The 27,981-nt window shown below is 39.2% G+C and overlaps 1 protein-coding gene across 1 annotated transcript; it reads right to left on the bottom strand.

The window, feature by feature from the left end:
• Positions 1-109: 109 nt before the first annotated feature.
• Positions 110-27,981, bottom strand: DYNC1LI2 (dynein cytoplasmic 1 light intermediate chain 2). The gene is made up of 13 exons (XM_063334630.1): positions 27,826-27,981; positions 27,038-27,111; positions 26,500-26,616; positions 20,107-20,337; positions 13,430-13,596; positions 12,995-13,088; positions 12,293-12,428; positions 11,848-11,959; positions 10,720-10,779; positions 9,955-9,996; positions 9,401-9,518; positions 8,456-8,572; positions 110-3,122 (listed from the first exon to the last, which is right to left on the bottom strand). The coding sequence occupies exons 1-13, from the start codon at positions 27,918-27,920 to the stop codon at positions 3,016-3,018; spliced, it is 1,470 nt and encodes a 489-aa protein (XP_063190700.1). The 5' UTR covers positions 27,921-27,981; the 3' UTR covers positions 110-3,015.

The raw sequence follows: 27,981 nt of genomic DNA, 5'->3' as shown, positions 1-27,981 counted from the left end.
TGTACAAGCCATCTTTTTTTTTCCTGTTCACAGAACTCACTAATACTCTGCTCCCACAGGAGCCGCTCTAGAAGGGTGATCTTAAAAACCAGAAAAAAGCACAGCATAAAGCAGTCTGGATTCGTGTTTATTGAAGCCAGTAATTAAAGACGTCCTCATTTTGCCAGCACTAGAAAGCAAGATTCCACATGACTGCATACTGCACCTGGTTAAAGCCATACAACTGGACTAAAGGTTTGTTTCATACATTTGCAGTCCTAATTGTAAGTTGGAAAAAAAACCCAATAAACTTAGTATACAGGACAGTGAACTTTCATTTACAGCATGTATATTGTTAAGTTCATGATGTACAGAGCAGTCACTTTCAACGTAGTTAAATTAAATAAAATACGAAATTTTGTTCAGTTTAAACAGGTTTTTTTTAAATGCCAATAAAAAAAGTGCAAACTTAAAATCAAGCAGCATAACCACAGCATTTTTATGGAGGGCCAATCTTTAAACTTTTCTATTTGCTTCAAGTTGAATGCTTTCATCTTTTGTTTTCTTAGTTTAAACATGAACAGTAGATGCAGTCACTATAATGCATATAAATATAGTCATATAATAGTTTAAACAGTCTACCATACAAGTGTATCTGCAAATAAAATGAAGTTTCACTTGAAAATGTAAAGGCTGTTTGCAATTTGGCCTTTGGTTCCAATGCTTGAAGACACCAGAATAACAAGTGTGCAGCTCACCAAAGCTGAGACTTTGGCAACCACAGGATGCTACATCACTTACGACTTCCTTGCCAGAAACTAGGAGCATTCACTTGCAATTAGAAACCGGAAATCTGTTTCTGTTTTGTCGGAAGCATCTTTCTGCAAAGCTGCTAAGTTATCATACGTTATCTGTTTTGATCAGTTTTAGTATATTTAACATTTCTATTGAACTGGAAAGTACTTCAATTTTAAGGTTTAGCCATATTGCTAGAGAAAGTGCTCGTCAGGTTAGATGGCAAAAAATGCAGTTTCAGACTGAGGTTTTCAAACTATATCCCATTACGATTGGACACTTTTTCAATTTTCCTGTGGAGTTTGTGACGTTTTTGTCTCCCATCTCCATTCTCAGTGTCAGGAGGACAGTGTGTAATTACTTCTTCTGGTGTGGTAACTTGCAACTGGCACCCGCTACACCAGGAAGTACATCCACATCACCCAGCCACAGTCTTAGCCCAACTCTTATCTAAACAACCGTATAACTTCAGGTCATACCATTTATTTAAAAAAGAAAAAAGTAAAAAAAAGGAAAAAATATAATATTTTCAACAAAAAAACTGGCACAAATAAAATACTCATGTTAATGTTTGTCAAAGAGGCAAGTAAATACTCTTAGCTCTCTAGATAATGTTTAGACAGACTTACAAGAACAGCCTCTTGATGTAACATAGGATTTGAAGTTAACATCCAGTACTGTGTTAGTGGTCAATCTAATTCTGTATATTTAAGTAACAATATATATTAGGGAAGTTATATCCAGACATCAGATTTAGTACAACAAGTTCATAGCAATAAAAAGTAAACTCTGCATAATTCAAATTGTGGTTTTTCCCTTCAGCGTTAAGAGCACAGAATATGCTTGGTATTTTTTAATTTATGGTAGTGTGTACATGTAAAACAAGCATACCGTATAGAAAATCAAAGTGCTGTTTCAGTAACCATAGCAGTTTTGTTTTGTTCTTACAGAATGATGGTTTTATGTGACCATGGGCAGAGCTCCGTTAGAGCAACGGGGACAATCACAACCCATCCTGCCGAATAAAATGCTACATTAAAGAAAATACAAACCAAGTTATTGAGTACGTTCATCACGTACGCATTCATCCTTTTTAGGTCACAACTGGAGTTGGCTGCACCTGCAGCAGATGTGGTTGGAAACGGGGCCTTGAAAGTTTTTTTTAAAAACCTCCATAGGTGTAAGGCAGGAATCGATTTTAGCTTGGTAGCTAATATTTAGTTACAAAAAGTAAGAAAAAAAAAATACTGAGAGTGTTCTATAGCACATTTCATTATGGGAAAATGATACGTCACCCACCATTCTTCATAGGCTAGCCTCTTGGCATAAAAAAAAAGGCAGAAGCTATCAGAAAACAGGATTTAAACTTAAATACAAATCGCCAAACTACTGATTTTAAAATAAAACCAAACAGTGACTGTTTGTACTACAGTGCACAATAAGTTCAAGCACCTTCTAAAGACACATCACACACTGTGCCAGGCACTTGGATCTAAACAAGTTACAGTTTCTCCCTTTGTCAGCTACACCAGAAAGGGCATCCACACTCTTAGACTTTTTTAAAAACTAAAACAAGATTTATAACAAGAATAAATTCCCATGATGCTTAGTGTTTGGCCTGGAATTCTCCAATGTAAAGTAGTCTTTTTAAAACAGTGATTATTTACCCTATGTGAAACACAGGGTGTAACAACGTTGCTCCTCTCCGGTCAATCCAACATTCTAGTTTCTCCCTGTCCCCAGTCTGTTTCCCCTTTGAGGGCTCCATTCCCTACCCAGGCGGCTTTCACCTAATTAATGCTCTGCTACACCACCACCACCACCACCTCTCCAAGTATATAACGCATTTGCAAACATACAAGTAGCCAATTCCAGTAACTCTGAAAGAGGATTTCGGTTCTCTTTCTTGCCGTGCGTGCAGTCAGTAGTAGTATTTGAATAAGAATTCTCCATTTTGCTTCTCTGTGTTCTTCACAACAGGAAATGCAGCTGCACCTGCTGACCTCCAAAACCAAAAGAATTGCCCTATATAAACTCTAAATGGTTATCTTATACAGAGGGATTTTATATGCAAACTTCCTGAATGTGCACTTTTTACCGGGACAAGGCAATGATGTAGTAAGCTCATTTCCCCTGCCCCAAGAAAACTGATAGCATCTGCCATAGCAGAAAATTCCTGGTCTTATCAGATCAATATACATAGTTATTTGGTCATTTACATATGCATTTTTTTATGCGCTATCAAGCTTCGTTCTCTGTTGGAGGAGAGTTTGTTGTTACCATAGAGTCTGGCTTGCGAGTCATCCTGTCCAATTCCTCTTGAACATTTGTCAAAACTGTTTTTTGTCCTAGAAAAAAAAAAAAAGACAATGTTAAAGCAATCTAATTAAATGTTTTAACCAATGAGTACGGGTTTTCATAAAATCACTTTTATATGACAATATATTATTTAATTTCTCATTTTTTCACCACCTACCCAGGAACACAGGGCCTGACACAACGCAAGGTAATGTCTATGTAAAGACTGATAAATACTAAGGTTTGATTCACTTCAAAGAGATGAAACACTGAATTATACAACAGCATAAAGCACAAAAATACCTGTGATATATTTCTTACAGCAACTAGCATTTTAAAAAAAACACATTTAGAATTTTCTATAATAATCAACTATACACAATTTTGCTATTAGTATTGATAGCAAAGACTTTATTTAAACCCAGATTTTAACCACGAGTTTTCCAAGTTCCATAGGACACCTGCAACAAAAATCACATTTGTTTGGTAACACTGATACTTGCTGCGTTTTAATGCTGAACAACCAACAGGAAGAAGTCTTTTACGTCTGCAGACAACATTTCCCTTAAAAAAAAGGGACATGAATTGCATATTCATGTAATATCTCAGTGCAGTCATTTCAAAGGACTTCTTCAATTGGAAACAGACACACTGAACTATTTCATGGAAAGGCGTATCTTACATTTTTATATTAGACTCCAAACTTTTTAACAATTTTCTAACTGAGCCATCAGTTTAATTCTCTCATTCTGCAAATTATAAACCCACAGACAAATTAATCACTAAATTGGAACAATATATTCTAATGCTTACAGCATATAAGCATTTAAGATTAAAAAGCTGTATTTTTAGACAAAAAGTAGATTATATAACCATGTACATCTTCCTTACATAGCCGAAGAATTTAACAAGCATCTGTTTTCCAGCTCAAATGTGTGTGAAATATTAGGTGGATTTTTTCCAGGGTACATGCTGAAAACATTAAGAAGGCAAGATTTGACTTTTAGAGATTTAAGTGGTTTTTTTCCAAAGTACAAAGACATAACCAAGTTAAAAGGTTACATTTAATCACTATAAAGGTTTTTAGATTTAAGCACTAGTCACAGGACACAGTACTCTTAATATCATCTATTCAATGGCTGAGTATTTAAACAAAATTTAAAAATTAGTACATTAACTGCAGTATAACTTACAACACAGGACGCTTTACATGTGGACTCATGGTACCTCAGAGTTAAAAAACCTAAACGCTAAAACAATAAAAACCACACAAAATTCTTGCTCAAAAGTAGGTCTAAATGAAAACTGTGGCTTTTTTTATCCTAGATGAACCGGATCCCTAAGCCTCCAGAACAATACCAAGCAGCTGCCTCCTGCAACTACCTCATCCCGGGCAGGAAACACAGCGCCCAGCAGTTCAGTGATCCGTAGGTTTATACGCTCCCCTTCACAACCACCACAGGTCAGCACCGTTCACAGGAGAAACACAAGGAGCTCCTTCTTAAGAAAATAAAAGCTTCCCCTCCGGTATAAATTAAATTGATACTTGCTTTCAGTCTCCCTGCAAAAATACCGTCAGGGACAGTTAACGGCCTTAGTCAATTAGATGTGTGCTATACAATTGTATGTATTCTCCTTTCCAGGGAGCCTGAGTTCTTTATCTATTGCACAGGAATAGAAGGGTGAAGGCAAATCTTGGAATCTGCAAGAATCTTCTTGTGGGTATAAATGGAAAGTCTAGAAGTCCATGCAAAGAAAAAAAAAATCCACCACAGAAACCACCAATTGAAGTTGTTTGAAATACCACAGTCTATCAGAGAGAAGAAAGACAGTCCAGAAATATAAAGGCAAATCAGATGGGTGAGGAATTGCACAGCATGAAAAACGGACATGACGTTGCAGCATCTGCCCAGATAGGAGAGTTCTTCTCAAGTAAGAGTTAAGATAGCAGAAACCAATCAATCAATCAATCAGGCTGACCGGTACGTCAGGACCCACAATATCTCCCTCATCCTGTGACAGAATCTCAGCATTTCAACCACAGGATACCCATAGCTGTGGGAGAAACAGATGGTCTCTTTAAAGCTAAATAATTTTACTGTCAACCTTCTGAAAACTTAGGGCTCTTTGAACAGTTTAGATTAGACATTTAAATTGCCTACAAAGGTCATTTTAGCACATTTACTGACATAGAGGATGCTGCCGTAAATAAGACTTTCTCCAAGATAGTCTATTCCACACGACAGCAAGTGATCTTTTCTGTTATCACCAGCTACCTCTAACTCAACGAGAGCTTTTCAGATAGCCCTTACCTTCTCAGGGAAGTTTAGTCTTAAATTGGTTGAATATAAGACATGAGCATGTCAGCTGACAAGGAACAGGCATATTATATTCTCTTGTGAGCAAAAGCCGACTGTTCTGTTCCGAAAGTCAGGGAACGAGCGTGAGCTGCCAACTTGATGCAGCCAAGAAAAGCCAACTGTGATCTCAAGACCACTCAGGAGCAGCACTTCCACCAAAGAGAGAGAACTGCAGTACCAGGCACTACAGTGAGATGCATCTGGCGTGCTGAAGACAAGTCTCATCACTCGTGTTCGAGAACAGCTAAGCCAATGATGGGAACTAACGAAGGAGAAACCAGTAGGGAAAACAGAGCCCAACCTCTAACAGAAGACTAGAAGAGAACTTGTCTAATTTAGTCTAACAAAACAGGAAAGTTAAGAAAGGGTATGACGACTGTCTCTACATGTGGTAAAACAAAAAAAAAAAAAAAAAAGAAAAGAAAAAGGTACAGGTACACATAGCCATTTGTTATCCTTGAAAGCTCCTGAAAGGCACGTGATGTTCTAGAAGACTGAAAGAGGAAACAGTAAAGCCTGTTACAGACTAGTTAGTTTTTACCCTAGTATTTTTTCCAGAAATTGCAATTACATTTTAGGTGCTTACAAACAGCCTAGCAGCACAACAAGCAACACACATCTGTCACCAACAAGTTGTGTCAAGGCAACCACATTTCTTTCTATGGTAGGATAACAGGTCCTGCGGAGAAGGGAGAAGCGCTCGGTATCACATCTCACATTACCTTCATATAAATAAACTAGAAAAAAGCCAGTCTCGATATTTCAGAAAAATGAATGTATCGTAATTAATAAAATTACCCATTAGTTATTCTAGTACTAGTCAATATTTTTATTCAGCAGTCTTCCTTGTCCAACTGTTGAAGGCATCAGGTACGTAGGCCAGCATGCTTGAAGGGACTACAAAGGATTTTGGAAGACAAGATTGGAGGTAAAAAGTTATTTATATAAAAATTATCAAAGTGGTCCATAATAATAGAATGGCAAACAATGATAAAGCAAATGTACAACCTTTGGAAATAGTACAGTAGTTTGACACAGACTAGAAAACATCCTACGAGGAGGCAGAAACTGTATTAAACTGCCTGCACTGTTATAACAGATCCTGATCAGTGTCGTACAGATGAGAAACCCCAGCATCGTGCTGAGAGGGCTAAACAGAAGCACAGCACATAACGTGGATTAAGTAACCCCTATTTTGGCCAGACAACGCCTTGTCTGAACCACTGCATTCATTTCTGAGCACCAAAAGAAACAGGTTATCCCAGTAGTTCAAAGGAGAACATCAAGAATTATCAGCCACAAAAAGCACGTCCTGCGAGGAGAAGCCGAGAAAAGTGTATCTTTGTGGTCCAGACACAAGCCAGAGGCAAAAGGGAAGAGCTTTCACATATGGAAGAGACTGCTGCAAAGACAGAGGGGCTACGCTGGTCTCTGCCTTCACTGAAAAAGGAGAAATAGCACTGGAGTAAGAAATACCGACTGTACAAGAGAAAAAATAACTGAGAAATTAAGTACTGGCATAGGCTTCCTGGACAGATGACGTTACATCTTCTATTTCAGAGTTTGTTTCCTTTTTCATCACTAGCCAGGAACTCCCTAACTGATTCCGCTTTAGATGAAGAGGATGGATGAAACAATCCCTAAAAATTACTTTTAGTCCTATTTCTATAAGAACAGTTAATTTGACATGGTGGTCAGTAATAGCACGGTGCTGCACTCCACGAAGCAGGGGACACCTTTCAGTGTTTAACTGAACAGGGCTTTCTGGATTAAGAAATAAATAATTAAATATTTTTATAATGTAGATACAATAATATTATGTAAGTAATGTGTAATACAAATAATTATTTTACTGTTATCTTTATAATAAAAAAAATAATAAATTCCATAATTCATTGTGGTAAAACAAACAAAAAACCCAACAAAATACTGACTTGTCATAAGTCAAATTCTAGCCATTTTTGAGCTCTCAGAGCATGGAACATCATAGAAAACCCTTCCCAATTTAAAAAAAATCCTTACTTTCCCTCTCCAGGAATAGTTTCAGTTCAAAGAGCCCCACTCCAACAACTGCTCTGGTTCTCCTACTGGCAGTATCATCACTGTGCCTGGCGTGAAATAGTTTTTATTTCCAGTACAGAACGTCTGGGCCTTACGCTCTCCTCTACGCAACAGAAACTGTGGGTTTGGCATCACCATTACATTTGACATGATTACACAAGTCTGGGATCAGAAGTGGTATATCTATCAATAATTTAGTAGTGAAATAACTCTGGAAGGAAAGCTCCTGAATGTACGTGTGATGGGAACACCCATATAAAAAAGAAACAGTTAAATAATCAAAGTAGTAGTTTCTAATATCAGGTGGAACAACCACACGTTTCACACCACTGAGTTTTTACAGGTACCAAGTATCCTGATGGGTTTCTTTTATTTTCACCTAAACTCGTTCAATTACTTATCAGCAAATATCTCATATAATGCAGTCATAGGCACATACACAGGATGAGTCCACTTGATCAGTGTTATTGGTTGTGTTGGACCACAATCAAACACTACATAATTAATGAAAGAATAACTTCAAGCCATCACAAGAAGTAATTTATTTCAACTTGAACTCTGGAAGATTTCAATAGTTTAGAAACTACAGACCAAACCCAATAAACTGCATTTCCTTCAAGCAATAGTTAAGTGTCAGGAAAGGAAGGAATTCTCAAGTAACAAAAAAAATTAAAAAAAAAATAAATACAATCAGCACTTTTTGAACATGATCAAGACTGAAATGCTATTTATATCCCACCAGTATAACTTCACTCAAAGAATCAAGAGGCTTAACAGAAGCCCCAGAGTTGTGAAGTTGCAGTAGTTAGCTGGTTTTTTTAAAGACTGCACACTTTGGCACTGTCATCAGTCAAGGTCTGTCACTTTACTGACCAGTTTAAAAGATACAAGCAGTTAGACCAACATGAGTCAAATAAAACATTAAAGATATGCAAACCATCCCGCAATAACAAGTCCAATACCTGATTTCTTGGCTGTACTTTGCACTCCTCCAGCACCGGGACTCCCAGGAGAGCCAGTCTTTTTGCTCAGGAGACTGTTGAAGAAACTAGCCAAGACACCTTCGCTTGCAGCATTATCTAAATAAAAACCAAATATGCATATAGATCACTGAATAGTTATTGCTGGTAAATTGTGGAACTTACATACATACATACATAACTCTTACCAATCAAGGAAATAAACCTCAAATATGACAGTCTCTCCTTGCTCAATTTAAAGACACTATTCCTTTGCACTTTTTGGCAAAATCATGTCTGAAAGCATATTACTGCCCTTCTGGAATAAGGGGGGAGATGGGTCACAAAACTTTTAATCTAAATCACGGAATCACGGAATTTTCAGAGTTGGAAGGGACCTCTAGAGATCCCCTAAATATTTGTATGCTTTTGTTTTTTCTAGAGGTAGAATCCAAACCCCAAAGTATTAAGTATGGATGTGCAAGTCAAGGATTTTTAAGTCCGTTAACAAACTGCACAGACGTTTTAGTGCAGTCTTTCACTACTTTTCATACATCAGGCCATTCTAGAGAGGGTTTAGTAGAAGAACAGGTTTCATTGCGGATTCCAGAATAAGCGATATAAATTACAGAACTGTGTGTAATTTAAGGCAGTCCCCAGTCTAGGAATCCAACTGCTGCACAATAAACGTATCTAGGCAACCTAAGGAAATAATGTATTTGAACTCTGTCTGACTGCTTGACAATAACAGAACTCTACTTCAACTCATATGAATGACTCAAAGAAAAAAAAAAAGAAAAATCAAATCTAAAGCTATGTCATAGATTCATTCCTGCTGTTAAACTATATATACCATTACTGAAAAAATTCCAAAATCTTTCTACAAAAGAGAATTTGTTTTTCACAGAAATTAACACATGATAAAAACAGTAAAATGCTTATTCATACTTTTAATATTTGGATCTGGTTTCTTAACTGATGTTATTGGTGAGGCACTGGGTACGTTGGCGGGACCAGCTCTGCCTTGAGTTCTCGGGGATCCTGCAGGGCCTCTTGCAGGAGATTCCTTCAAAAAAGTCCAAATCACACAAATCAGAGAAGAACTTAAATGGATTAGCTACATAAAGCAAATGTAACATTATATACGAATTACTTTTTTAAACCTTTATATTGGCACAGCAGTGTATCCACACTGGGGGGAAAAAAACACCCAAACAAACCACCACCAGTTATTTTAGACACGTGCCTCCACCAAAAGAAAGGATGAATCACTGTAGGAAATGTTCAGTTCAATAATCATCGGATATTTCTATGTTTCCACAGTGAATTAGAATGCTTACAATTAATTTGTAAGCAACATTTTAAAATACTGACACTTTCTTGAATTTACTCTCTGCAGTTTGGAGAGACTATGTATTTTACATTTACAAAATGAACCTCTAGAGGTTACAATCACTCCCTCTTCCCAACACACTTCCTACTCTTCTCTTGGATCTACTTACTGATGCTCTTGTAGGCGTTGCTGGCTGTTTGGCAAGGAATGACTGCAAAACCAACATATTAAGACTATTAAATATGTTTCAGAAAATATAAAGGAATAAGATACAGTGAAGCTGACTAACCATTAATTTATAATTTTTTTTTATATTTACACACTTCTTCAGTATTTATATACTTCCAGACACTACCAGATAAAATGAGATAAAATGAGTAAATAAGCTTCAGTCCTTTGTCTCACACAGCCATTCCAGAACTATAGGCCAGACCACAGACACTTACGTCTGTAACCTCTACAATATTTATAATCAACTGTGCAGGAAAGTGTTATTAGGTGTTTTAAACAAGAGCAGTAAAAAAAAGCCCCAAGATACAGCATAGCCAGATTTGACACCCTAAAGTATTTCAAGCCTCTGGCTGTAAGAAAACTGCAGTGCTAAAATGTTTTAAAAGTATTTATATTTTACAGATTAACACATCCATGTTGTGAAATTTCAAGTTAACTTCTTGCTCTTCTCCCTTGAAACGTAAATTATTTCTGTTCTCAGCATATTTTCCTTACAACTTGCCAAGATAAGTGGCTGTATTTTCTACTAGTATTTGTTAAAAGAAAGAAAAGTCGTATTTCACAATTACATATGAATTTGGAAAGCTGAAAAGTGGCTATCTAGTGATTTAGATGAGGAATAAGAAACTGAAGGCAGTAACAATGGAGAGCTTAAAGTGAGATCTTATTTAGTAAGGACTTATTTTCATTTTTCCATTCTTACCTGCTGCTTCATAAGAAATACTTGTTCATCTTCTGCTGCCAGCTCTTTATCATGGACTAACTGTTGAACAAAATATTTTGTTATTAGAAGTAAAAAGTGAAATTACTGTAACTAGTTCTGTGTTTTGGTGATCAAAAGGGAAGAAAAAGAGGCAAATCTGTAATACTATTATTTTTTTTAAAAAAATCAACACTTTCATATTTAAAAGAGTACTAACATTAAAGAAGTTGTAATAATAAAAAAAATAAAGAAGTGAATGGAGCAGAGGAGCACTGATGCCAGCCTGTGGGTATTCTCCTAGGAAGATGAGTACTTGCTAAGTAGCCACATTCTTCTTTTTAAGTTTAGCTATTAATCTCATCAGCGTCTCTTCAAAGAGCTGAGATTGCCTTACTCCATGAGGCCCCCACGCAGTCCCTCAATCCAAAAGCATTCCGCTAGCTCCTACCACTATCCCTGAGTTACAACATGATCGAGCGTTTCCCTTACAGGAAAGCTTCAAACAGCTCCTCCATTTTCCAAATACTGGGGCTTGAGCTAAAAATGTTAAGTGCGTAAGAAAGTTGTAAAAGCAGCTTTCTGATAGAGACCAGAATATATTTTCATTTACAATTTTCCATATTACCCATTTTACACCTATCCTATTCCTGTGTGCCTATACTCACAAAATTAGCAATACACAGAATTTATATGGATTATTTACTACTCTTGCCTTACATAAATAAATTGGTCATTAATAGTATGTTAATGCAATAGTGATATCCTGTCGTCTTTTACAAGATTTGCCTTTACATGGTAACCTCAATGCCATGGGCACACATATGTAAATTGTTGAAGCCCTACAACAGTATTCTCCATTTCTGAAAAGTGTTTTTGCCCCATGCATGCAAAAAGGTACATGTGAAATGGTTATTTTTGGACTGCCTTTCATTCACGAAGGTGAATGATATCTGTGTTCGTTTGCAGTATTTTAAACAAATGGAAAATGAAAGCTTGATGTTTTGCACATTTGGATACCAAAAAAAATTACATTTAGATCTGGAGTTCTTCAGTATTAATAATTAGTAGCCAACTCAAGCAAACTGCACTTATTTGTCAGGGGGCAGGGAAGAGTTTACCACTTTTTACCTTTCTTACAGGAGGTTTTACAATGAAGTCCTCATACGCATCTTCTGGTTTCACCGTTGTGAAGTTTTCATGTAAGATGGCAATTTTCTTTTCATTGTCCCAACCAGCAGGTCTATAAAAAGAAGGAAGGCTTTGCCTTTTCACTCACAAAAAGCACTTCTACAGAGACCATTTCTTTACTGCCCTCTACCTGAATTATTACAGATCAGTCCTAATCCTCAGCTAAATTCCACAGATACTAAGAAGTTGGAGTGATATACTTACGGAGTCAGGTAACCCAAGTAATACGCATTAAATTGTTTTTTAAATTAGGATTTCAGAATATTCACATGCTAAGCATTTGATCAACAAAAAACATTCAAGTTATTTTTATATACATGTTATATGAAGTGTAGTGCTTAAGAGAAAACAATCTGAAACCACGCTGCTTATACAATTGACTTACATAAAAACTGCATCCTTTTCTACCACTAAGGCAGGTGTGGTAAACTGAAAACCGTATGTTTTATGTACAATGTACTTATACAACAGGTCAAGGTTCTTTTCCTCCTTAACTGATGTATAAATCAAGGCAGCCCCATCTGATTATGTATTTAAGGAAAATGATGTCAGATATAGTTTTTCGATTGTAGTAAGAATTTCAAAACAGGTGCTAATGGACATATATTTACTAGACCTAAGTTTGAGAAGCAGCTGAAGGCAGAAGCTACAGCCATTCAGAATTCAGGGAGAGGAAGGGGGTCTAACAGGAGGAGACTCATGAAACTTTACTTCGACATAAACAAAAGTTACCTACTCTCCCCAGGCACTTAATCTGAAAAAGTCAAAAACTTCAGAGACAGCTGAAATCTCAGGTTTATGCAGAAATTGCAAGTTCTGAGGGGAAAACCAAGAAAAACCACCTCACAAAATGCAAGACAAGTCCTTTCTAAAGGAACAAAATTTCCAAATCCCATGCACAATTTAAAAACTAGAAGAAGTTTTACAAATCTCTCAACATTTTCAAAGCAACAAATGCTACACAGTAAATAGCTAAATACCAAGCAACCTTGAAGTTTCTCAGATTAACTTTATGTGCAATTCAACACTAAAACGCATTTTCTTGCTTCCAGATTACAGCAAATCTCTCCAGAGCAGGAAAGGATACACTGTAAGCAGAATCTACGAATGTGCGACTGAATGAAGTCAAAGTGTTCTTCTCTGTAATCGTGCTCCTTCTCTAGTACGCTCACTGCATCGCACTGGAAGAAAGGGAGAAAAACCAAACCAGAAAACCCAGTCATTTAACCCCAGCACATCTTAAAATATTCTCCTTAATATTACACACACATCGTATTTATTTTGAGCCTTTGGTTTTAAAGTGCCACCAATAAATCAAAAGATAAAGTAACTAATATATAATTGATAAGGTTATTACTCTTCCGCAAAATTAAAAATTGACACCGCTGGCAGAAACTTAGTTTTTAAAACAAATCCCTTCCCTATTAATCCAGAATTCATTTTGCATGTCTGTATAAGGCGTGCCTTCTAAAAGAAAAGTAATTAAACTTTTCCATAGCAGCAAACAGAACTAGAAACTCACTTTTGTACAAACTACCAGCACAGGAATACCGAGGTTGTGAGTCAGCACATTTTCTCCAAGCGGCAACGAAACATGTTCATCCTCTTGGCCAGACGAAGGGCCTCGTCTCTGCGGTGATCCTTGGTAGCCTTCCTCAGGTTCCACATACTCTTGAAACTCCTTTATAACTATTAAGAGAGAGATCTTATTAAGGTACAATAAAGGAACTAGTTCTTCTTTTTAAACCATAATTAATTTATGACTAATTAGGTATCTCAAGGTATTTTTCCTTTTATAATGAGGCACTACCTGAGAATAAAATGCAAGCTTAAGCCTAGTTGCCCCTTCAAACACGAGTTCTCCACCAAAATTTCCAGCAAGCTAAATCAAGAGCAATTTGGAGCTATTACAAATAATCAAAACTATCTGCAAGCACTATAGTATGCACAAATGCACACTCCTCAGCTCAAGGCATTTCATTGTAGGTGAGTTGACAACAGAAAATGTAAATGTAGTTTAGCAACCCAGGCTCTACTCACTGCAATTTGTACCTACTTTTGGAAGAAAGCATGTGAAAACGTCAACAGACACAGAAACTACCAAGCTGAAACAGCCACTCTTTCTTAGAAACTATTACTCAATTTAAGTTTCTATTACTCTACAATTCTGTTGCAGAAGTCCAGTGCTAGAAATATAAAAAATACACTGCATAAATACAGGCTCAAGGACTTCTAAATGTTATCTGAAGAAACTCAATTATATTCTGGAAAACTACAATGCAGTCCAGAGGAAATTAGATGCTTTCAATGTTTCAATGTTATAGTAACAATGAGCGTTCCAATAATATTGAATGCTACCAAATACTGAAGTGCCTAAGAAAAAGTATTACTTCTGTGCACTGTGACCCTACCCTATGCTTTATCGAGCCTGGGCTGCAACTTACAGCTTTTATGTCTTTTTTCCGGCCACAGAACAGACAAATCTGCGTCCTGGCTGTCCCTGCTCCCAGGCACAGCACTTCCCGAAGGCCAGGGCTCTCCCTCACGTGACAATCCCACCTGGAGCCTCCCTCAGCCCAGAGAAGCCTGTGGTTTGCCCCCTTGAAGGCATCGCGGTGGGAGCAGGCTGACTGGACGTACAGTAAGGAGATCTCTCTGAAAAAGCTCCCGATCTCCAGTGCATTCACAAAGAGAGCATTGTTCATCCATCCATCCATGTGACAGGGAAGAACGGCCACTGCACTGCAGGCCAGCTGATACTTCTGAGGTTTAGGAAGTGGTGAAACCTCAGAAAACTTTAAAATACAAACCCTGCAAAAGGAAGTCACCGCACCTTTTCAAACCAGAACCATTCCTGCCGCAGAATGGGTATGCGGAAGGAAGAACAAATCAGAAAAACGCTCCTGTTCAAAGCTGCGCAATCTATGATTTTTTATTAGAAATATAAAACCGTGTGATTCTTGTGGAAAAAAAAAAAAAAAAAGAGAGCTCTAGTCCAGAGAAAACCCCATCAAATACTCCAGAAGACTTTCAACCACCAATTCAACGTATCCTAAGGTCCAAGGAAATAAAAAAGAAATTTGAATGCAGTTGCTTTTAAACGTGGGGAGTCAGTGCCTTCTGGTGGCGAGGAAGCAGCAACGCTCTCAGAGGGATGCTTTGCTCCAGTACTGTTTCCTACTCAGCAACTGCGAATCAGAATTCCATTATACATTCTGCACATTAAGTACATTTACTGACTGTCTCGCAGAAAGCAAATTCATTCCAGAGCATTTAACGAGAAAAGGGTTTAAAGAAAGTACTTATTTCATTACTCAGACTCTTCCTAGCTCAGGATAGAAAAAAAACCTATTGAAGACAAGTATATTAACAGCAGTTAAAAGAACACCTTTTACATCCACTACAATCACTCAGATAAGCCTCTCTAACTTAATCAGATCTTAAAAGAATATTTGACAATACAGCACTCAATCTACTACAGCAGTATAATCAGACAACATTAGCTTCCTAGGTTTTGTTCATATCAAAGCAGAAAAATCTTTTCTTTACTAAGGTATCTATTAGTATAAACCCCCTCAAATTTGGGCAAGAAAAGCCTCTCTTGAAAAGAGTAAGACTCTGACAACATGATACAAATCACTATTCAACACATCCCAAGAATTTTACTAATACGAATGATAGCAAATGCAACATAGAAACTTCAGAAGTCTGACAGCCCATCCTCATGAATTTCTGCCGAGGGGGAACACGGACCACCACCCTACAGAGCGGAGATTCCCGGCTCTGCCCATCCCCAGGAGGGAGCGGTACCAAACTCCTGCATCCCAGACAGTGACCAACAAGGCCGTATTGCTCTGGTCGATCCACGTATGGAGGGAGAAAACACTGCACTGTGGAGACGAACTGTTGCTGTGGATTGTTAGTAACAAACACACGCGGGCTGGCATTAATCCCCCGTGAGCAGCTGAGAAATGCTACCGCATACACTCAGCTCTAGTTAACAGGGGTGTCTGCTGAACAAGTAACTGCTAGAGCTAACAGAAGGTAAAAGCTGTACTAAGAACCTCTAACTACTCTATCTTGAATGCAGATACACTTGTTTTGGAATCAAAGTGGTCTAAATGCCTGTTAGTGATAGGCTCTTAAACACTTTTTAATCCCATATCCATTCAAAATTTAGTCTTGTTAAATCCAAGTAAACCAGTGTCACCAGTGCACCCCTTGGGAACAAGCTGTATTCTGAGCAGCTAATAAAGAAGGTCACTTCAGTTGAAGTGTTTCTTTGTCACATATCAATTCAATACTTTTTCCTTACCTCCCATATCCACTTCTCACTTGATCTCCACTCTCAAACTTTTAATGGACATAAAGTTCATCATGCACCCAAACAGCTCGCATAGATCTTTTCTTTTCCTGTTTTTTCTAGCGAGCTATGAATATTTTCTCCCCCACATAATTCCTATTAAGGAGTCACATTCTATATGGTATGGGAAATAACTCTTTTCTTTATTAAGAAGGAGAAAATTTGGTTTAATTTTTTTTTTAACAGGAAATACAGATAAGATGATGCACATACAATAGGAAGGTAGATAAACAACTATTCATCTGACACATCAGTAATACTCTGCTACCTATCAGCAAGGTCAAGTACTAGGAATGGCCTATTACCTTAGAAAAATTATCACCAGGTGACAGTATGTCACAAAAATCAAACCTCTGCTACAGTGTGCTAATTTATCTACCAAAGTTGGGGCTTATCTGGGTAAAACCCCCTTTATTTAACCTTTTGTATTTAACACAGCAACAAAATGTAAGTGTCCAGTTGAGTGTTTGGTTCTCATGTTACTGCTTATTCAACACAAGCTCCTGAAAGCCAACTAGAACAAGAAGAGATGCATCTTCATGGCACAGGAGCAACTGGCTCAAGCACCACCAAGAAAGCGATCCACAATTATTCTTAGGTTTGGTTGTTCTAGTAACAATAAAATCCTCAGGCTTGTTTAACTGCAATAAGGAAATGGCAGACAAACACTACAACTTACTTATCTAGACACACTGCAAAAGCACTGAACAGTAGAACAAGGAAAACTCGGAAAATTTTTTTTGAAACTATCACTCTACATTTACATTCAATTTCATAATCAATTCATGCAGCTTTTAGCCTTTTTGTGCACTATCTTTACTGATCATAAATTTTAGTCTTGTGAAAAGAATTCCCAGACAAAAGATGACTGGAAAAAGTAAGTTTCTTTTATCTTTTAGCTTAAGAATTCCTTCAGACCTATGTCAGGGGGAAAAAAAAAAAAAAAAAGAAAAGAAAAAAAGGCAGAGAACTTGCAACTAATTCAGCTTGAACGGGACACTATTTAATTTTCAGAAAAATACACTATTGTGTTTCAAGTCTTTAGCTTCAAACGCTCCAGGGCACATTAATATAATAGCCATTTTACCAGTATACTTCCTTTCTGCATTTCTTGATTCTTGATAGTTGTCTTTTCCGCTTTGCTGTCATAAACAGGGAGGCAAAATTTAGAACTTCCCTGAAATAATTATTCAACAATGATTTATTGCAATTGAGCTTGAATTAAAATGCAACATTTGAACTAACATTATTTATCTGAATATTAATCAAGCTTTTAGCAAGGAATTTCCAGAGCAGCTCGGTGACAGGAGTGAGTGCAGACAAACAATGCTCTTGGTATACTCTAAATAATTCAATTTATTATTGAATATAGCCTGTTGCTTCCATATGTGTGTCCTGCCTCCCATTCTGGAAGCTCTTTAACACAAAAGAAAATCTTCTCATGTACCAGATGGAGCCTGGCATCATCCACCCAGTAAAGCCAAGAGTCAGTATCTCAAATAGCAAACACAAGACAAAAGGCTGGGTGGAGAAAGGCCACGAAAACCTTGAAAGCAAAGACAAGCAGTCCAAAGTTCAATTCCACTGGGGACGGTCAGCCAACAAAAGGATTTCTGGAGACTGGTAATAAGATCCTGGTAATGGAGAAAGTACAGCCTAGCAGCACTTGGAACAGATGCTAACGGGATAACACTACAAAATGTTTCTTCAGGGTCAACAAGAACGACCAGTTGCTGACAGAGAGTGTGACAGCACTGCGGACACTCGGCTCGGGCCACATGCTCCAGCTCACCCCCAGAAGCAAGCGTAAGGGAATATGGTTCTACACGCTGAAGCCAAGAAACACACCCCTCCACGTGGTGCTACACTGCGGTGGGGCTTCACTGGAATGCATTCAGCACGTCTCTTCATTCTGCACCCTGTTCCTAGGTTTCAACTGCCTACTTTGCATATGCATTTTATTATCCCAGTTTTTTCATATCCAGGCTATTGCAACACAGCAATTCTCTATTTTCTAAGCGGCAGCTTATCTTGGGAAGCGTATGCAGCAGGATTTTAGTAAGGAAAACTTTGCTGGTGTAGCTTTACTGGTGGACTGTAGTCACAAGGCATTCTTCAGGCATGTGTGCTCTATACTGCCTAAGCAGTTACACTAATATAATTTGCTGTTAAGAGAATTACAAGCTACGGTGGCCAACATTTTGAGCACAGATCTGGCCTCAGGGCCAGTCTGCAAGAACTCAGAAGACAAGCATCTGAGATGACACAAGTGTCCTACACGGTGCCTGAGTAAAGGAACAAGATGGAAGTTTGGGAGTGGAGACATTGAGGCCCCTGTCTACTTGCACACTGATGTGGGACCGAAGTTCACCTCTGTTTTTCATCATAGGATGGGCTGCAGAGTCCTGCAAGTGTGTGAATTAGGCAGCGCTCAAATTTTCCTTTTCCCTTGACCCTTTCCCTTGACGTAAGAGAAACTAGGAATTTCTATGCTACTTTAGTTTAGAAATCTCTACGACAATACTACTGGAATGTCTTTAGTTCCCCAAACATGGTGCTAAAGCTTTGCCATAGCTGTAAGTGGCTCCTCCACACAGCACCTTTTTAGTGAAGCCTGAAAACACTTCTCTGCCAAAAGTAAAATTTAAATGCACAAACTCCGCATTTATTTGGATTGCCTTAACATTTGGTGTGTCTCAGAAAAGTGCAAATTGGGTTAGCTGATATATTTTGAGACTAGAACTGCCTTTCCATCTCCCATTCCCAAAAAAAAATCTCTCACATGCACAAAAAAAAGCTTTTTTCCCTTAAAAATTGACAGATTTTACTCTTTTTTTTAATATATAACCTGGTGATCAAACCCAGGTGGTTTCAGTCATTAGTTCAAACTCCAGCTAGTATACTGTAGGCACAAGTCTTTTAGGAAAGTAATATTTAACATTCAGAAGGGAGATCAGCTATATTAATACATCTGAATGCACACATGCCAAACAGATGACACTGCTCCCTGAACTGAATCTAAGGAAGCTACTGGTCAGTATTTGCAAGGTTTAAACTCTCCGGTACAGCCAACCACCCAGCCTGAACAAGAGCAGCAACCAGCAAGGATCAGGCTGAATCACACTTCAGCTGAAAAGGAATGCATGTTGCTAAGGCCCTTTCTACCAAAGGAATTTATTTTGGAGTAATTCAATATGAAAACAGAAAAAAGAAATCTCACGAAACATTCAAAACTATTTTCAGAAAGAAAAGAAGCTGCAGCAAACAATACTGCAGCGATGACTCCTTGCCAGTGCCAGATTCTTTCCTGACACAGATACGCCAGGAAAGAAAGTTAATTTATATAACGTTCCTGAAGTCACAGGGTAGGGATGGCTATAGTGAGAGGCAATTACACGTACCAGAGCACAGTCTGAGGCTGGTGAAAAAACAAGGGCAAAGAGACCTACTGGAAGACAAACACAGTACCGGAATGGGACCTGGCTTAGACAGACAGCTCACTTGGCCACTGAATTTTGTCAGGATTTTAAAAAGCGTGATTCTGTATGGAGTTAGTTTTTTAAAAATCGGCCTTTTAAAAAATCAAATTGCCAAAATATCATTATTGCAAGGGATTTAGACCATTAATTCACCTGACGATTCATTAGCACAGCAAAATTAGAAGAGTCTATTTGCATTAGAGTTGTAATCACAACTTCAAAGTATATTCTTGTCCAACCCATTCTCAAAACACTAATCTGAAGAAATTTGTCGTTACAAAAGAAAGTTGCAAGAGGTAGTACAAAAAAAAAAAAAAAAAAAAAGAGACAAGAATGCATAGATGCAGAAAGACTTACACTTCTGTTCCATGTCTCTCATCTCTTCTGGAGGAATTTTCATCTTATCAATATGTTCTTGCAAGACACTGGCCCATTTCTGTAAAGACTCCATAACAGTCCAAGGTCTAGACATATCTGCAACAAAGACTACAATGGTGTCTTGCAGGGATTCTGCAGAAACTGCAAACTTCAATAGCCCTTTATGGTATAAGTCTCCATCCAGGATCCAAACATTACAGCGAGTATGATCTGAAAGGAAAAGGTACAGTTGTAACTCAACAGACCCCAGCATTTGCTTTGCTAGGAGTAAACAGATGAATGCCTTACTGTTAAATGAACGACCAAAGCCCAGCTACCAGCACATCTTGCCTGTTTATTTTTAATACAGGTGCATGTGTAAATGCCCACATTACTTGGCAGACGCTTTCATTTAACAGAATTTTTTTTCTTGGTTCAGAATCTTTTTGTTAAAAAAAAAAAAATTTCTGTTTTTGCCATTTACGAAGGACAGCTGATACACCAGCTTTTAGACACTGCACAGCATTCCTGCACTTGAAATACGTATATTCCAAGTAAAACCAGAATACATGTGACACGCATGTAGCTTCAAGTTCAGAAGGGGGTGGTTATAGCTAAGCCCAGCAGAGAAGCCTTCTGTGTCCGTCAGACACATAAGCTGGTTCAACATCTCTCACCAGAAATAAGCCGCAAACAAGATAGAAGCAATAAGCAGCTTAGGTTTCTAGCACAGGAGTAGGAGGAGCAAATACATGATAAACTTACAACCTACCAAACTTTAAAGCTGTGCTACCTGCTCTTAATTCACCCTGACTTAGCTCCTACTTGCAGACTCCTTACAAAAGGGTACTGGACAAAAGATTTAATATTTCAGTTTTTGTGTTTCAATAGTGATTGGATATTTTTTCTTGAAATGCAAGGTGGGGAGGTGGGAAAAATCATCTGGGACAGACAGCTAGCATGAGAATTTTACCCCAGGCATGAACTTTGGCAAGAACAGAAGAAACTAAAAAGGGAGCATCATCCAGGAATGATGTATCAGGTACTCTGGACAACCAATTCTGTCCAAACTAAAAAATAAAATAAAATAATTACATTACCCTCAGAACTTCCTCCTGAAAAAGAACAACTCCATTTGTTTCTATCATCTTCTAGACACTTCCTAGTACCTCTTCCAAAGTATTCCTTATTCTATTACAGCTCTCCAGAGCGAACAGGGGGTCTGCATAGGTATTGCATTACTAGATACATGAATTCAGAATTACATGGGTCAGCAAAACAATCACTGCAGAGCCAAGATTTTCAAAACAGCCACCGAGCTTCATAATTACTCTGCCTCACTATATTTCCCTGCCCTGTGCTCGATATCTTTTAACTTCACAAAATAAATCCAGTTGCTGCAGCTATCGTGACTTTAAGAAAGAATCCATCAGGATCAAAAACACTGGCCTAGAAAAAGGCAAAAAGTTGACAAAGGAAACCAAGAAGAAAAGAGTAGATACACACATGCTACCTTTCTAATCAGGTCTTGGATAAAATTACTGAACAGCCAAGTTACAGACAGATTACATCAAGATCTATACGTGGGCAGTCTTCATTTAGCATTTGTTATGCTCCTGTTGTTAGGCTGTCATAAGACATTCAAACATTAGTCATCACACAAGCAGCCCAACAGTGATGCTTTTTACTTAAAGATCTTCTTACTTCCAGTTGTGCATCTCAGATCTGTCCTTTGCAAAACCAGTTACGATAATCGTCGTATTTCTAAGAAATGCCCCTTTGCATATCCATTAATTGTTTCCACCCCACTTTAGGACACCGTCTCACTGGTACTGCACAGGACTCTCACAGCACTGCATGTACCAACCTAAAGCTGTTGGAAAGTCTCGTAGAAGTTTGGAAAAGCAGAAAGGAAGCTAGGACTCAATGTGAACACATTCACACGTTTACTATGACACAAGAGTAAATGAAACATCTATGCAGGAGTCCCTTATCCGCTGCATTCCAGAAGCATCCTTTGTATATTCCCAAAAGCAGAAATCTACCAGGGAACAAAAACCCTGTCAGCTTTCTAGGAGTGAAAGGTTATTAATAGACATTAACTATGCCTATGCACAACTGTCTCCCTGAAGCAAAAATGAAAGTTTTAAAAACCTAACTTAAATCTCCTGTAGTTGATGAAAATGTACAACTCAGCACTTTCACAGTTTCTCCTGTGGCAAGCACTTTGATCGCAGAAAAAACTTTCACACCTTAGCAAGTAAAAAGAATTAATAAATATCCTAATTCACTCCTAACTCACTTTTTTAAGCCAATATCTAAAGGTTACAAAGGTTTTGTTTGATAAACACCTTTGTCCTACTTAAGGATTTAGTTTCTGCTTAACATCTGCTTAATACAGACTGGAACTAGAATAGAGGTGGAACTAGAATGCAGTTGGAACTATCACCCAAATGAAATCAATCTGCTAGGAAGGCTGGAAGCCTAGCACTCAAGTTAAAATGCACTTTAAAAAAAGATAACATATGAAAATGAAAGGTTTTCCTCCTTTCTTACAGTAAAGAGGTATGGCTTGTGATTTACATTTGCTAGAAATATAAAACACACTTAAAAATACAGTACTTGTTGTTCACAATTTGGCAAGGACTTGATGGCAAGTTCAACTAATTAGTCCGACGATGTGAACGGTAACCGGGCCTTTCACAGCAGCTACAACACGAGACACCAAAACAGAGCAAACAATTACCAGATCCTCTTGGAAAAGCAGATGCTACTTATTAAAGACTATTAAAATAGCTGCTAAAACTACATTTCCAAATCCTGTCAATACTTGATTATCCCTTCAGTCATGAAAAAGAGTTTCCAGCTTTGATGAATTTTACTGCAGATGGTTAATACTGTGAGCTGCAACTACATCTCCTGCATTTATTCAGAAGGTATCAGTGGTAATTAGATACCCCTTGTCCAAGCTGTCAAGGGAAGCAAAACAGGGAAAAATAATTTTCAAGAGAACTACTTTAAAGATGTGGACAAAAAAATCCCCAATTTTCCCATTAGAAACCGGTGTACCAGCAGCACTTGGCTCAATCTGGAACAACCAGTTCAACTGGAATATGCATATGATGTGACTGAGGCCAGTCCAAACCTGAGGCAAAAACCAAGACTACTTGATTTTGTTGCAAGTAAGAACGTAACAACAGAATGGCTCTACTTCGCTGGCACATTTGGCACAGTCAGGACAAGCGTACTGCACCGGTAATCTGAGGCAGTTCACCTGAAAGTTCTCTCCGGTGTTTACAATTGCCAGCTAACCCATACAGTACCACCACAAAACCAGTCCGTGTCATTTGTCTCACTGTCTTGCTGTACATCCTCACTTTAACTCTGCCCCATCACTGCAAAAGACTCTGAAAGCTACTCTAGACATACATATCCTTTAAGGAAATTCTGCAGAGCCTCTCTGCTACCTCCTACAAATTAAGATTCTTAGCTCTCAAGAGCAGACTAACCAGCATAGACACAAAACATCTGCTCATCACAAAGAAAGGCATAAAATTAAAACTGGCCACACTCCCTGAGAAATTCCACTATCAGAGGACTCTAGGGCCTGAGCTCCAAGGATATTTAATATTCTGAGTTAACTTTACAGCTAGTGCTGTAAGTGCTTTCATGCAGATGAACTTGGGTGTTGTGTATGCAGCAGCAGCCATATGCTCCAAGGATGCTGTACCCGGGGATAACGATCTAGGAGAATCCTCTCGCTCCTGGAATTGCTCCCCAGGCGTCTCCAACCTCTCCTTGAACAAATGCCTTAGCCTGGGCAGAACTGGGGATAGTACCCTAGGGAGCAGATTTTTGAGGTAGAGATTTGGTAGTGACCTTATTCTAAGTTATCCTGAGACCCAGGGACCAAAGTACTGCACGTTACATCAAACAGCTCACGGAACCAACCCAGCTAATTACCAACACAGTGGTGATGTGCATGGTGCCATCCAAGCCAGGTACCAGCTGCTGCCAAGAAACAAGCAGATGGCAGAGAAAACCAAAAAGTTAGTGGGCACCTATATCAGCCACAGGGGTCCTTCAAAAAAGAAGTGTTTTCTACGCACTGATTTAACTTTTGTATTTAAAAAAAAAAAAACCAAAAACAAAAAACCCACTTTAATCACTGATCTGATCTTTAGGCGAAAAGACAAAAGTGACTGTAAACTAAGATATGCACCTAGCAATTGAGAGTAATTCTACTTCAATGCAGGAGGAGCCAGATTCAAATACCCCTTAAGGAGGAAGGGGAGGGGCGATAAGAAGCAACACAGAAGATTTTCCTTAAGATTTCCGAAGGGAGATTCGAGGTAGATAGTGACTCGGCACTATGACCAAAATATTTCTCCTGGACAGAATAAACTCTTCTGAAAGGAAGAGGAAAAAGGCAAAGAGAGCAAAGAAAGCTTCTAGCACCTGGGAGAGAAGCTGGAAAGATCTGCTCACTCCACTACAGAGTTTCAGTTACCAGCATCGATTTGACAGCCCTGATGATCCTTGTGGTTTGCTGGTCTTGAATAGGTTGGGGTATAATAAAAAGCAAATACCCTCAAAACTGAGTTTGTGACAGCAAGCTCCTGAATGCCTGCTTTCAGTTTCTTTACGGCTTCCAAGAATTGCGGGTCAATTATAAAGGCTTTGTTCCTAAATCTCTATCTGAGCATACCAACATCTAAGGTCTGCAAAGTTTTTAAAGAAACAAACCCAAACCCATCCTAGAGAAGGAAGAGTGTTATCTTTGCCTGCTGGGAGGTCCTGACCCACTTCGCTATTTATTTTGCTTGCTGATGACACTAATGAGACAGAAAGGAAAAAGGCATGTATTATTAGATCCTAACACATCTGCTAAAGGAACGCATGAAGACCTGAATTCTCTAGCTGAGTCTGGCAGTCAAAAAGGTCTCTTTTTTTCCTGCTAGTGCTGCCTGAGTTCTTATGACAGGCTTCTCCTAATCACCTCAAATACTTCTTACTTCCAGATACTCAGGAAGAGCCCCAAAATATTTCCAAAGTAGGGACATACTTGAGGTTTGATAGACAGCACCAGGGAAAACAGCACACCAAACATTTTTCTGCTTATAATACCATCTGCTTTGATGTTGCAAGAAGCCTGATATCACAGGCTGTCTTAACGCTCCTAATCATAGGGGGTTTTTTTCCCCCCTAAAGTATTTATGCAGTATTAAAGAAGATTGCGCATGGTGAGAAAGCACTTACACCAAGAACCTCAAGAAGCCAAGAATGGCTCAGCACTTAAAATTACAGCACAAAAGATTTTTAGGAACTGCAAGATTAGGTGGCCACTGAAGCCACAGGCAACGTATGCATCCTTTAATTGTGCCTAACTTAGTATCCAGAGACAGTTTATTACCATGTGAGCACAGGACCAATCTCCATAACAACCAGTCACATATGGTACTTAATCACTCGTGCAAGCCCTCAGTACATTTCCACTTCCAAAATACCATTATAGGATCTTCCTAGCGCCTTTGTTTTCAGGAACATGGGTGAACCACCATCATTGCTTCCCTCTTCTGAACTGAAAACTCAGAAGGAAGTCATGAATAGGAAGACAGACAGTCCCCATTTTTGAAGGGGGAAACCAACACAAAGAGGTCCAGCAGTTCACCCAAAATGAGACAAGCAGAAGCAGATTTAGCAGCAAAGATAACAAACCCACTTCCCATCTCTTCCTGTCCCTAACCTTTCTAAAAATAGGAGTATTCTGATCATTAGACCCGCTTTTAAATGGTCTTTTGTCGTTATCCCCTTCTCATATCGTAGATAAGAGCAATCATCAACAGCAACAGAAAGAAATACAGAGACAAGCTCCAATTTGAGAAAAGGAAATACTAATTCTGACTTCACATTCTGTTCTTCACTTATTCAACTCTAACAACTCCATTACAGTTAACCAAAATTCTGCACACAGCCCTGCAAGAAAACACCAACCCCCACCCCCAGAAACCCCTACTGAGAATTAAATTCTCATGGATGTATCACTTACTCTCTACAGTTATCACACAGTCATACCAAATGACAATCTATCGGCCAGTAAGTCAACATCAGCAAATGTATCTACCCTGAAAGTAAATGGATCCCGAGAGCCGCTCAAGTGTACTTTTCCCTCATACACAGGTCAAGCCATAAGAAGGGCAAGAGGCAGAATGTACACTGAATGCAAAACACATTTCACTTTTAAGAAACTGATACAGCTTCTAAAACATACTGAACAATGCTGGAATCAACTACTTGGGCGTAACCCAAAATACACTGATGAAACCACAGTTAGAAAAAAAGCACGTCAGCTACTTAATTACAGTGAAGAGATTACATACAAAATGAACTTACCATCTCTGTCTTCATCATGAATATTTAGATACAAATATTCCAGCCCTCTTCCTTTCTTGCCGTGCTCTGCTCCCTGTATTTTAGCCATAAGTGTGGTTTTACCTGAACCATCATCACCTGCCAGTAAGTTTTTACAGGAAAAAAAAGACACTTTCAGAATTCATTTTAACTTTGCGGAGAAAATTTTTGAAAACACACTTAAGTAATCAGAATTATTCTCGTATGTTTTTGGACTATACTTATTTCTTTTCTTTCAAGTATTCCAGCTAAATGCAACGGCTTATATGATGACAACAGGAACAAAGCACTTAAATATTCTGTATTACAGTCCATTTGTTCAAATATATGTTATAAATCTAACAGCATAAAGCAAAAAGAAAGTAAATCCACCAGCCTGAAGACAAAACCACCATAGTTTATATAATATAACCTAATTGTAACAAATTCATGTGTCAGTCCATTCACACCATTGTTTTAAACACGCCTTGCTTCTACAAAAAACCCAAACACGACCCGACTGCCTGCACCTGCTACTTACCAAAAACAAGAATATTCTTGCCCGATGGCAATTTAGATCTGGACCGGGTAGAAACTTCACTCAGTATGGAGGACCTAGAAGAGAAGCAGCGTTCTGGTTAGACTGACGGGCACCAGGATGCGCACAACCCCAACGCCACACAACACACAACACGCCACTCAACGCCGGCCCGCACGTTTGACAGCGCCGATGAGCTCAGCAGATCCGTGTGGGCCAATCCAGTCACATTCGTTCTATTTACAAACCAGATGCGATGTTAAAGTTCGTTTTAAAAGACCTATAAAGGGCGCTACCTTCCTGAAAAAAGCTTTTGTAATTTCTAAGACACGTGCAGTGACGTTTTCTTAGGTGTTTCTCCCTTCTAAGAGGCCACATTACTGCAAAACATTACTTTTCACCTGATGACTAACTCTTCCCAAAACCCGACCCTGTATTTTACACACGATTTTTCTGCCGTTCGGCGTTTTCCGAAGCGTTACCAGGCGACCGGCGAGGAGAGCACAACGCCGGGAGCCCGCCGGAGCCCCTCCCGCAGCGCCCACTCCCCCGGCGCGCTGCCCTCGTCCCCGGCGCGCTGCCGGCCTGACTCAGCCGGCGGCGGGGCTCCCCCCCGCGCCCCGCGGAGCCGGGCGGACGGCTCTCCTCACCGGGCCCCGCCGCGGGGCCCGGCCACGGCCCGGGCCGAGGCGGCCAGGCAGAGCGGCGGGAGCCCGCCCTGACAGCCCCGGGACGCCCGCCCGCCCCCGCCGCTGGGCTACCGCGGCCCGCGAGGTGCCGCCGCCGCTCACCAGAGGTTCTGTCCCTCCTCCTCCTCGCTGGGGAGCTCGGCGCCGCCGGGCCCCTCCGGCCCCAGCAGCTTCTTCTCCACCAGCACCGGCGCCATCTTGCCAACCGCAGCCACAAAGAGTGACCTCACCCGGCCCCGCCGAGGACCCCGCTCCTCC

The sequence above is a fragment of the Chroicocephalus ridibundus genome, chromosome 4, assembly GCF_963924245.1.
Source record: "Chroicocephalus ridibundus chromosome 4, bChrRid1.1, whole genome shotgun sequence".
Taxonomy (NCBI): Eukaryota; Metazoa; Chordata; class Aves; order Charadriiformes; family Laridae; genus Chroicocephalus; species Chroicocephalus ridibundus.
This window is presented reverse-complemented; position numbering and strand designations above follow the sequence as displayed.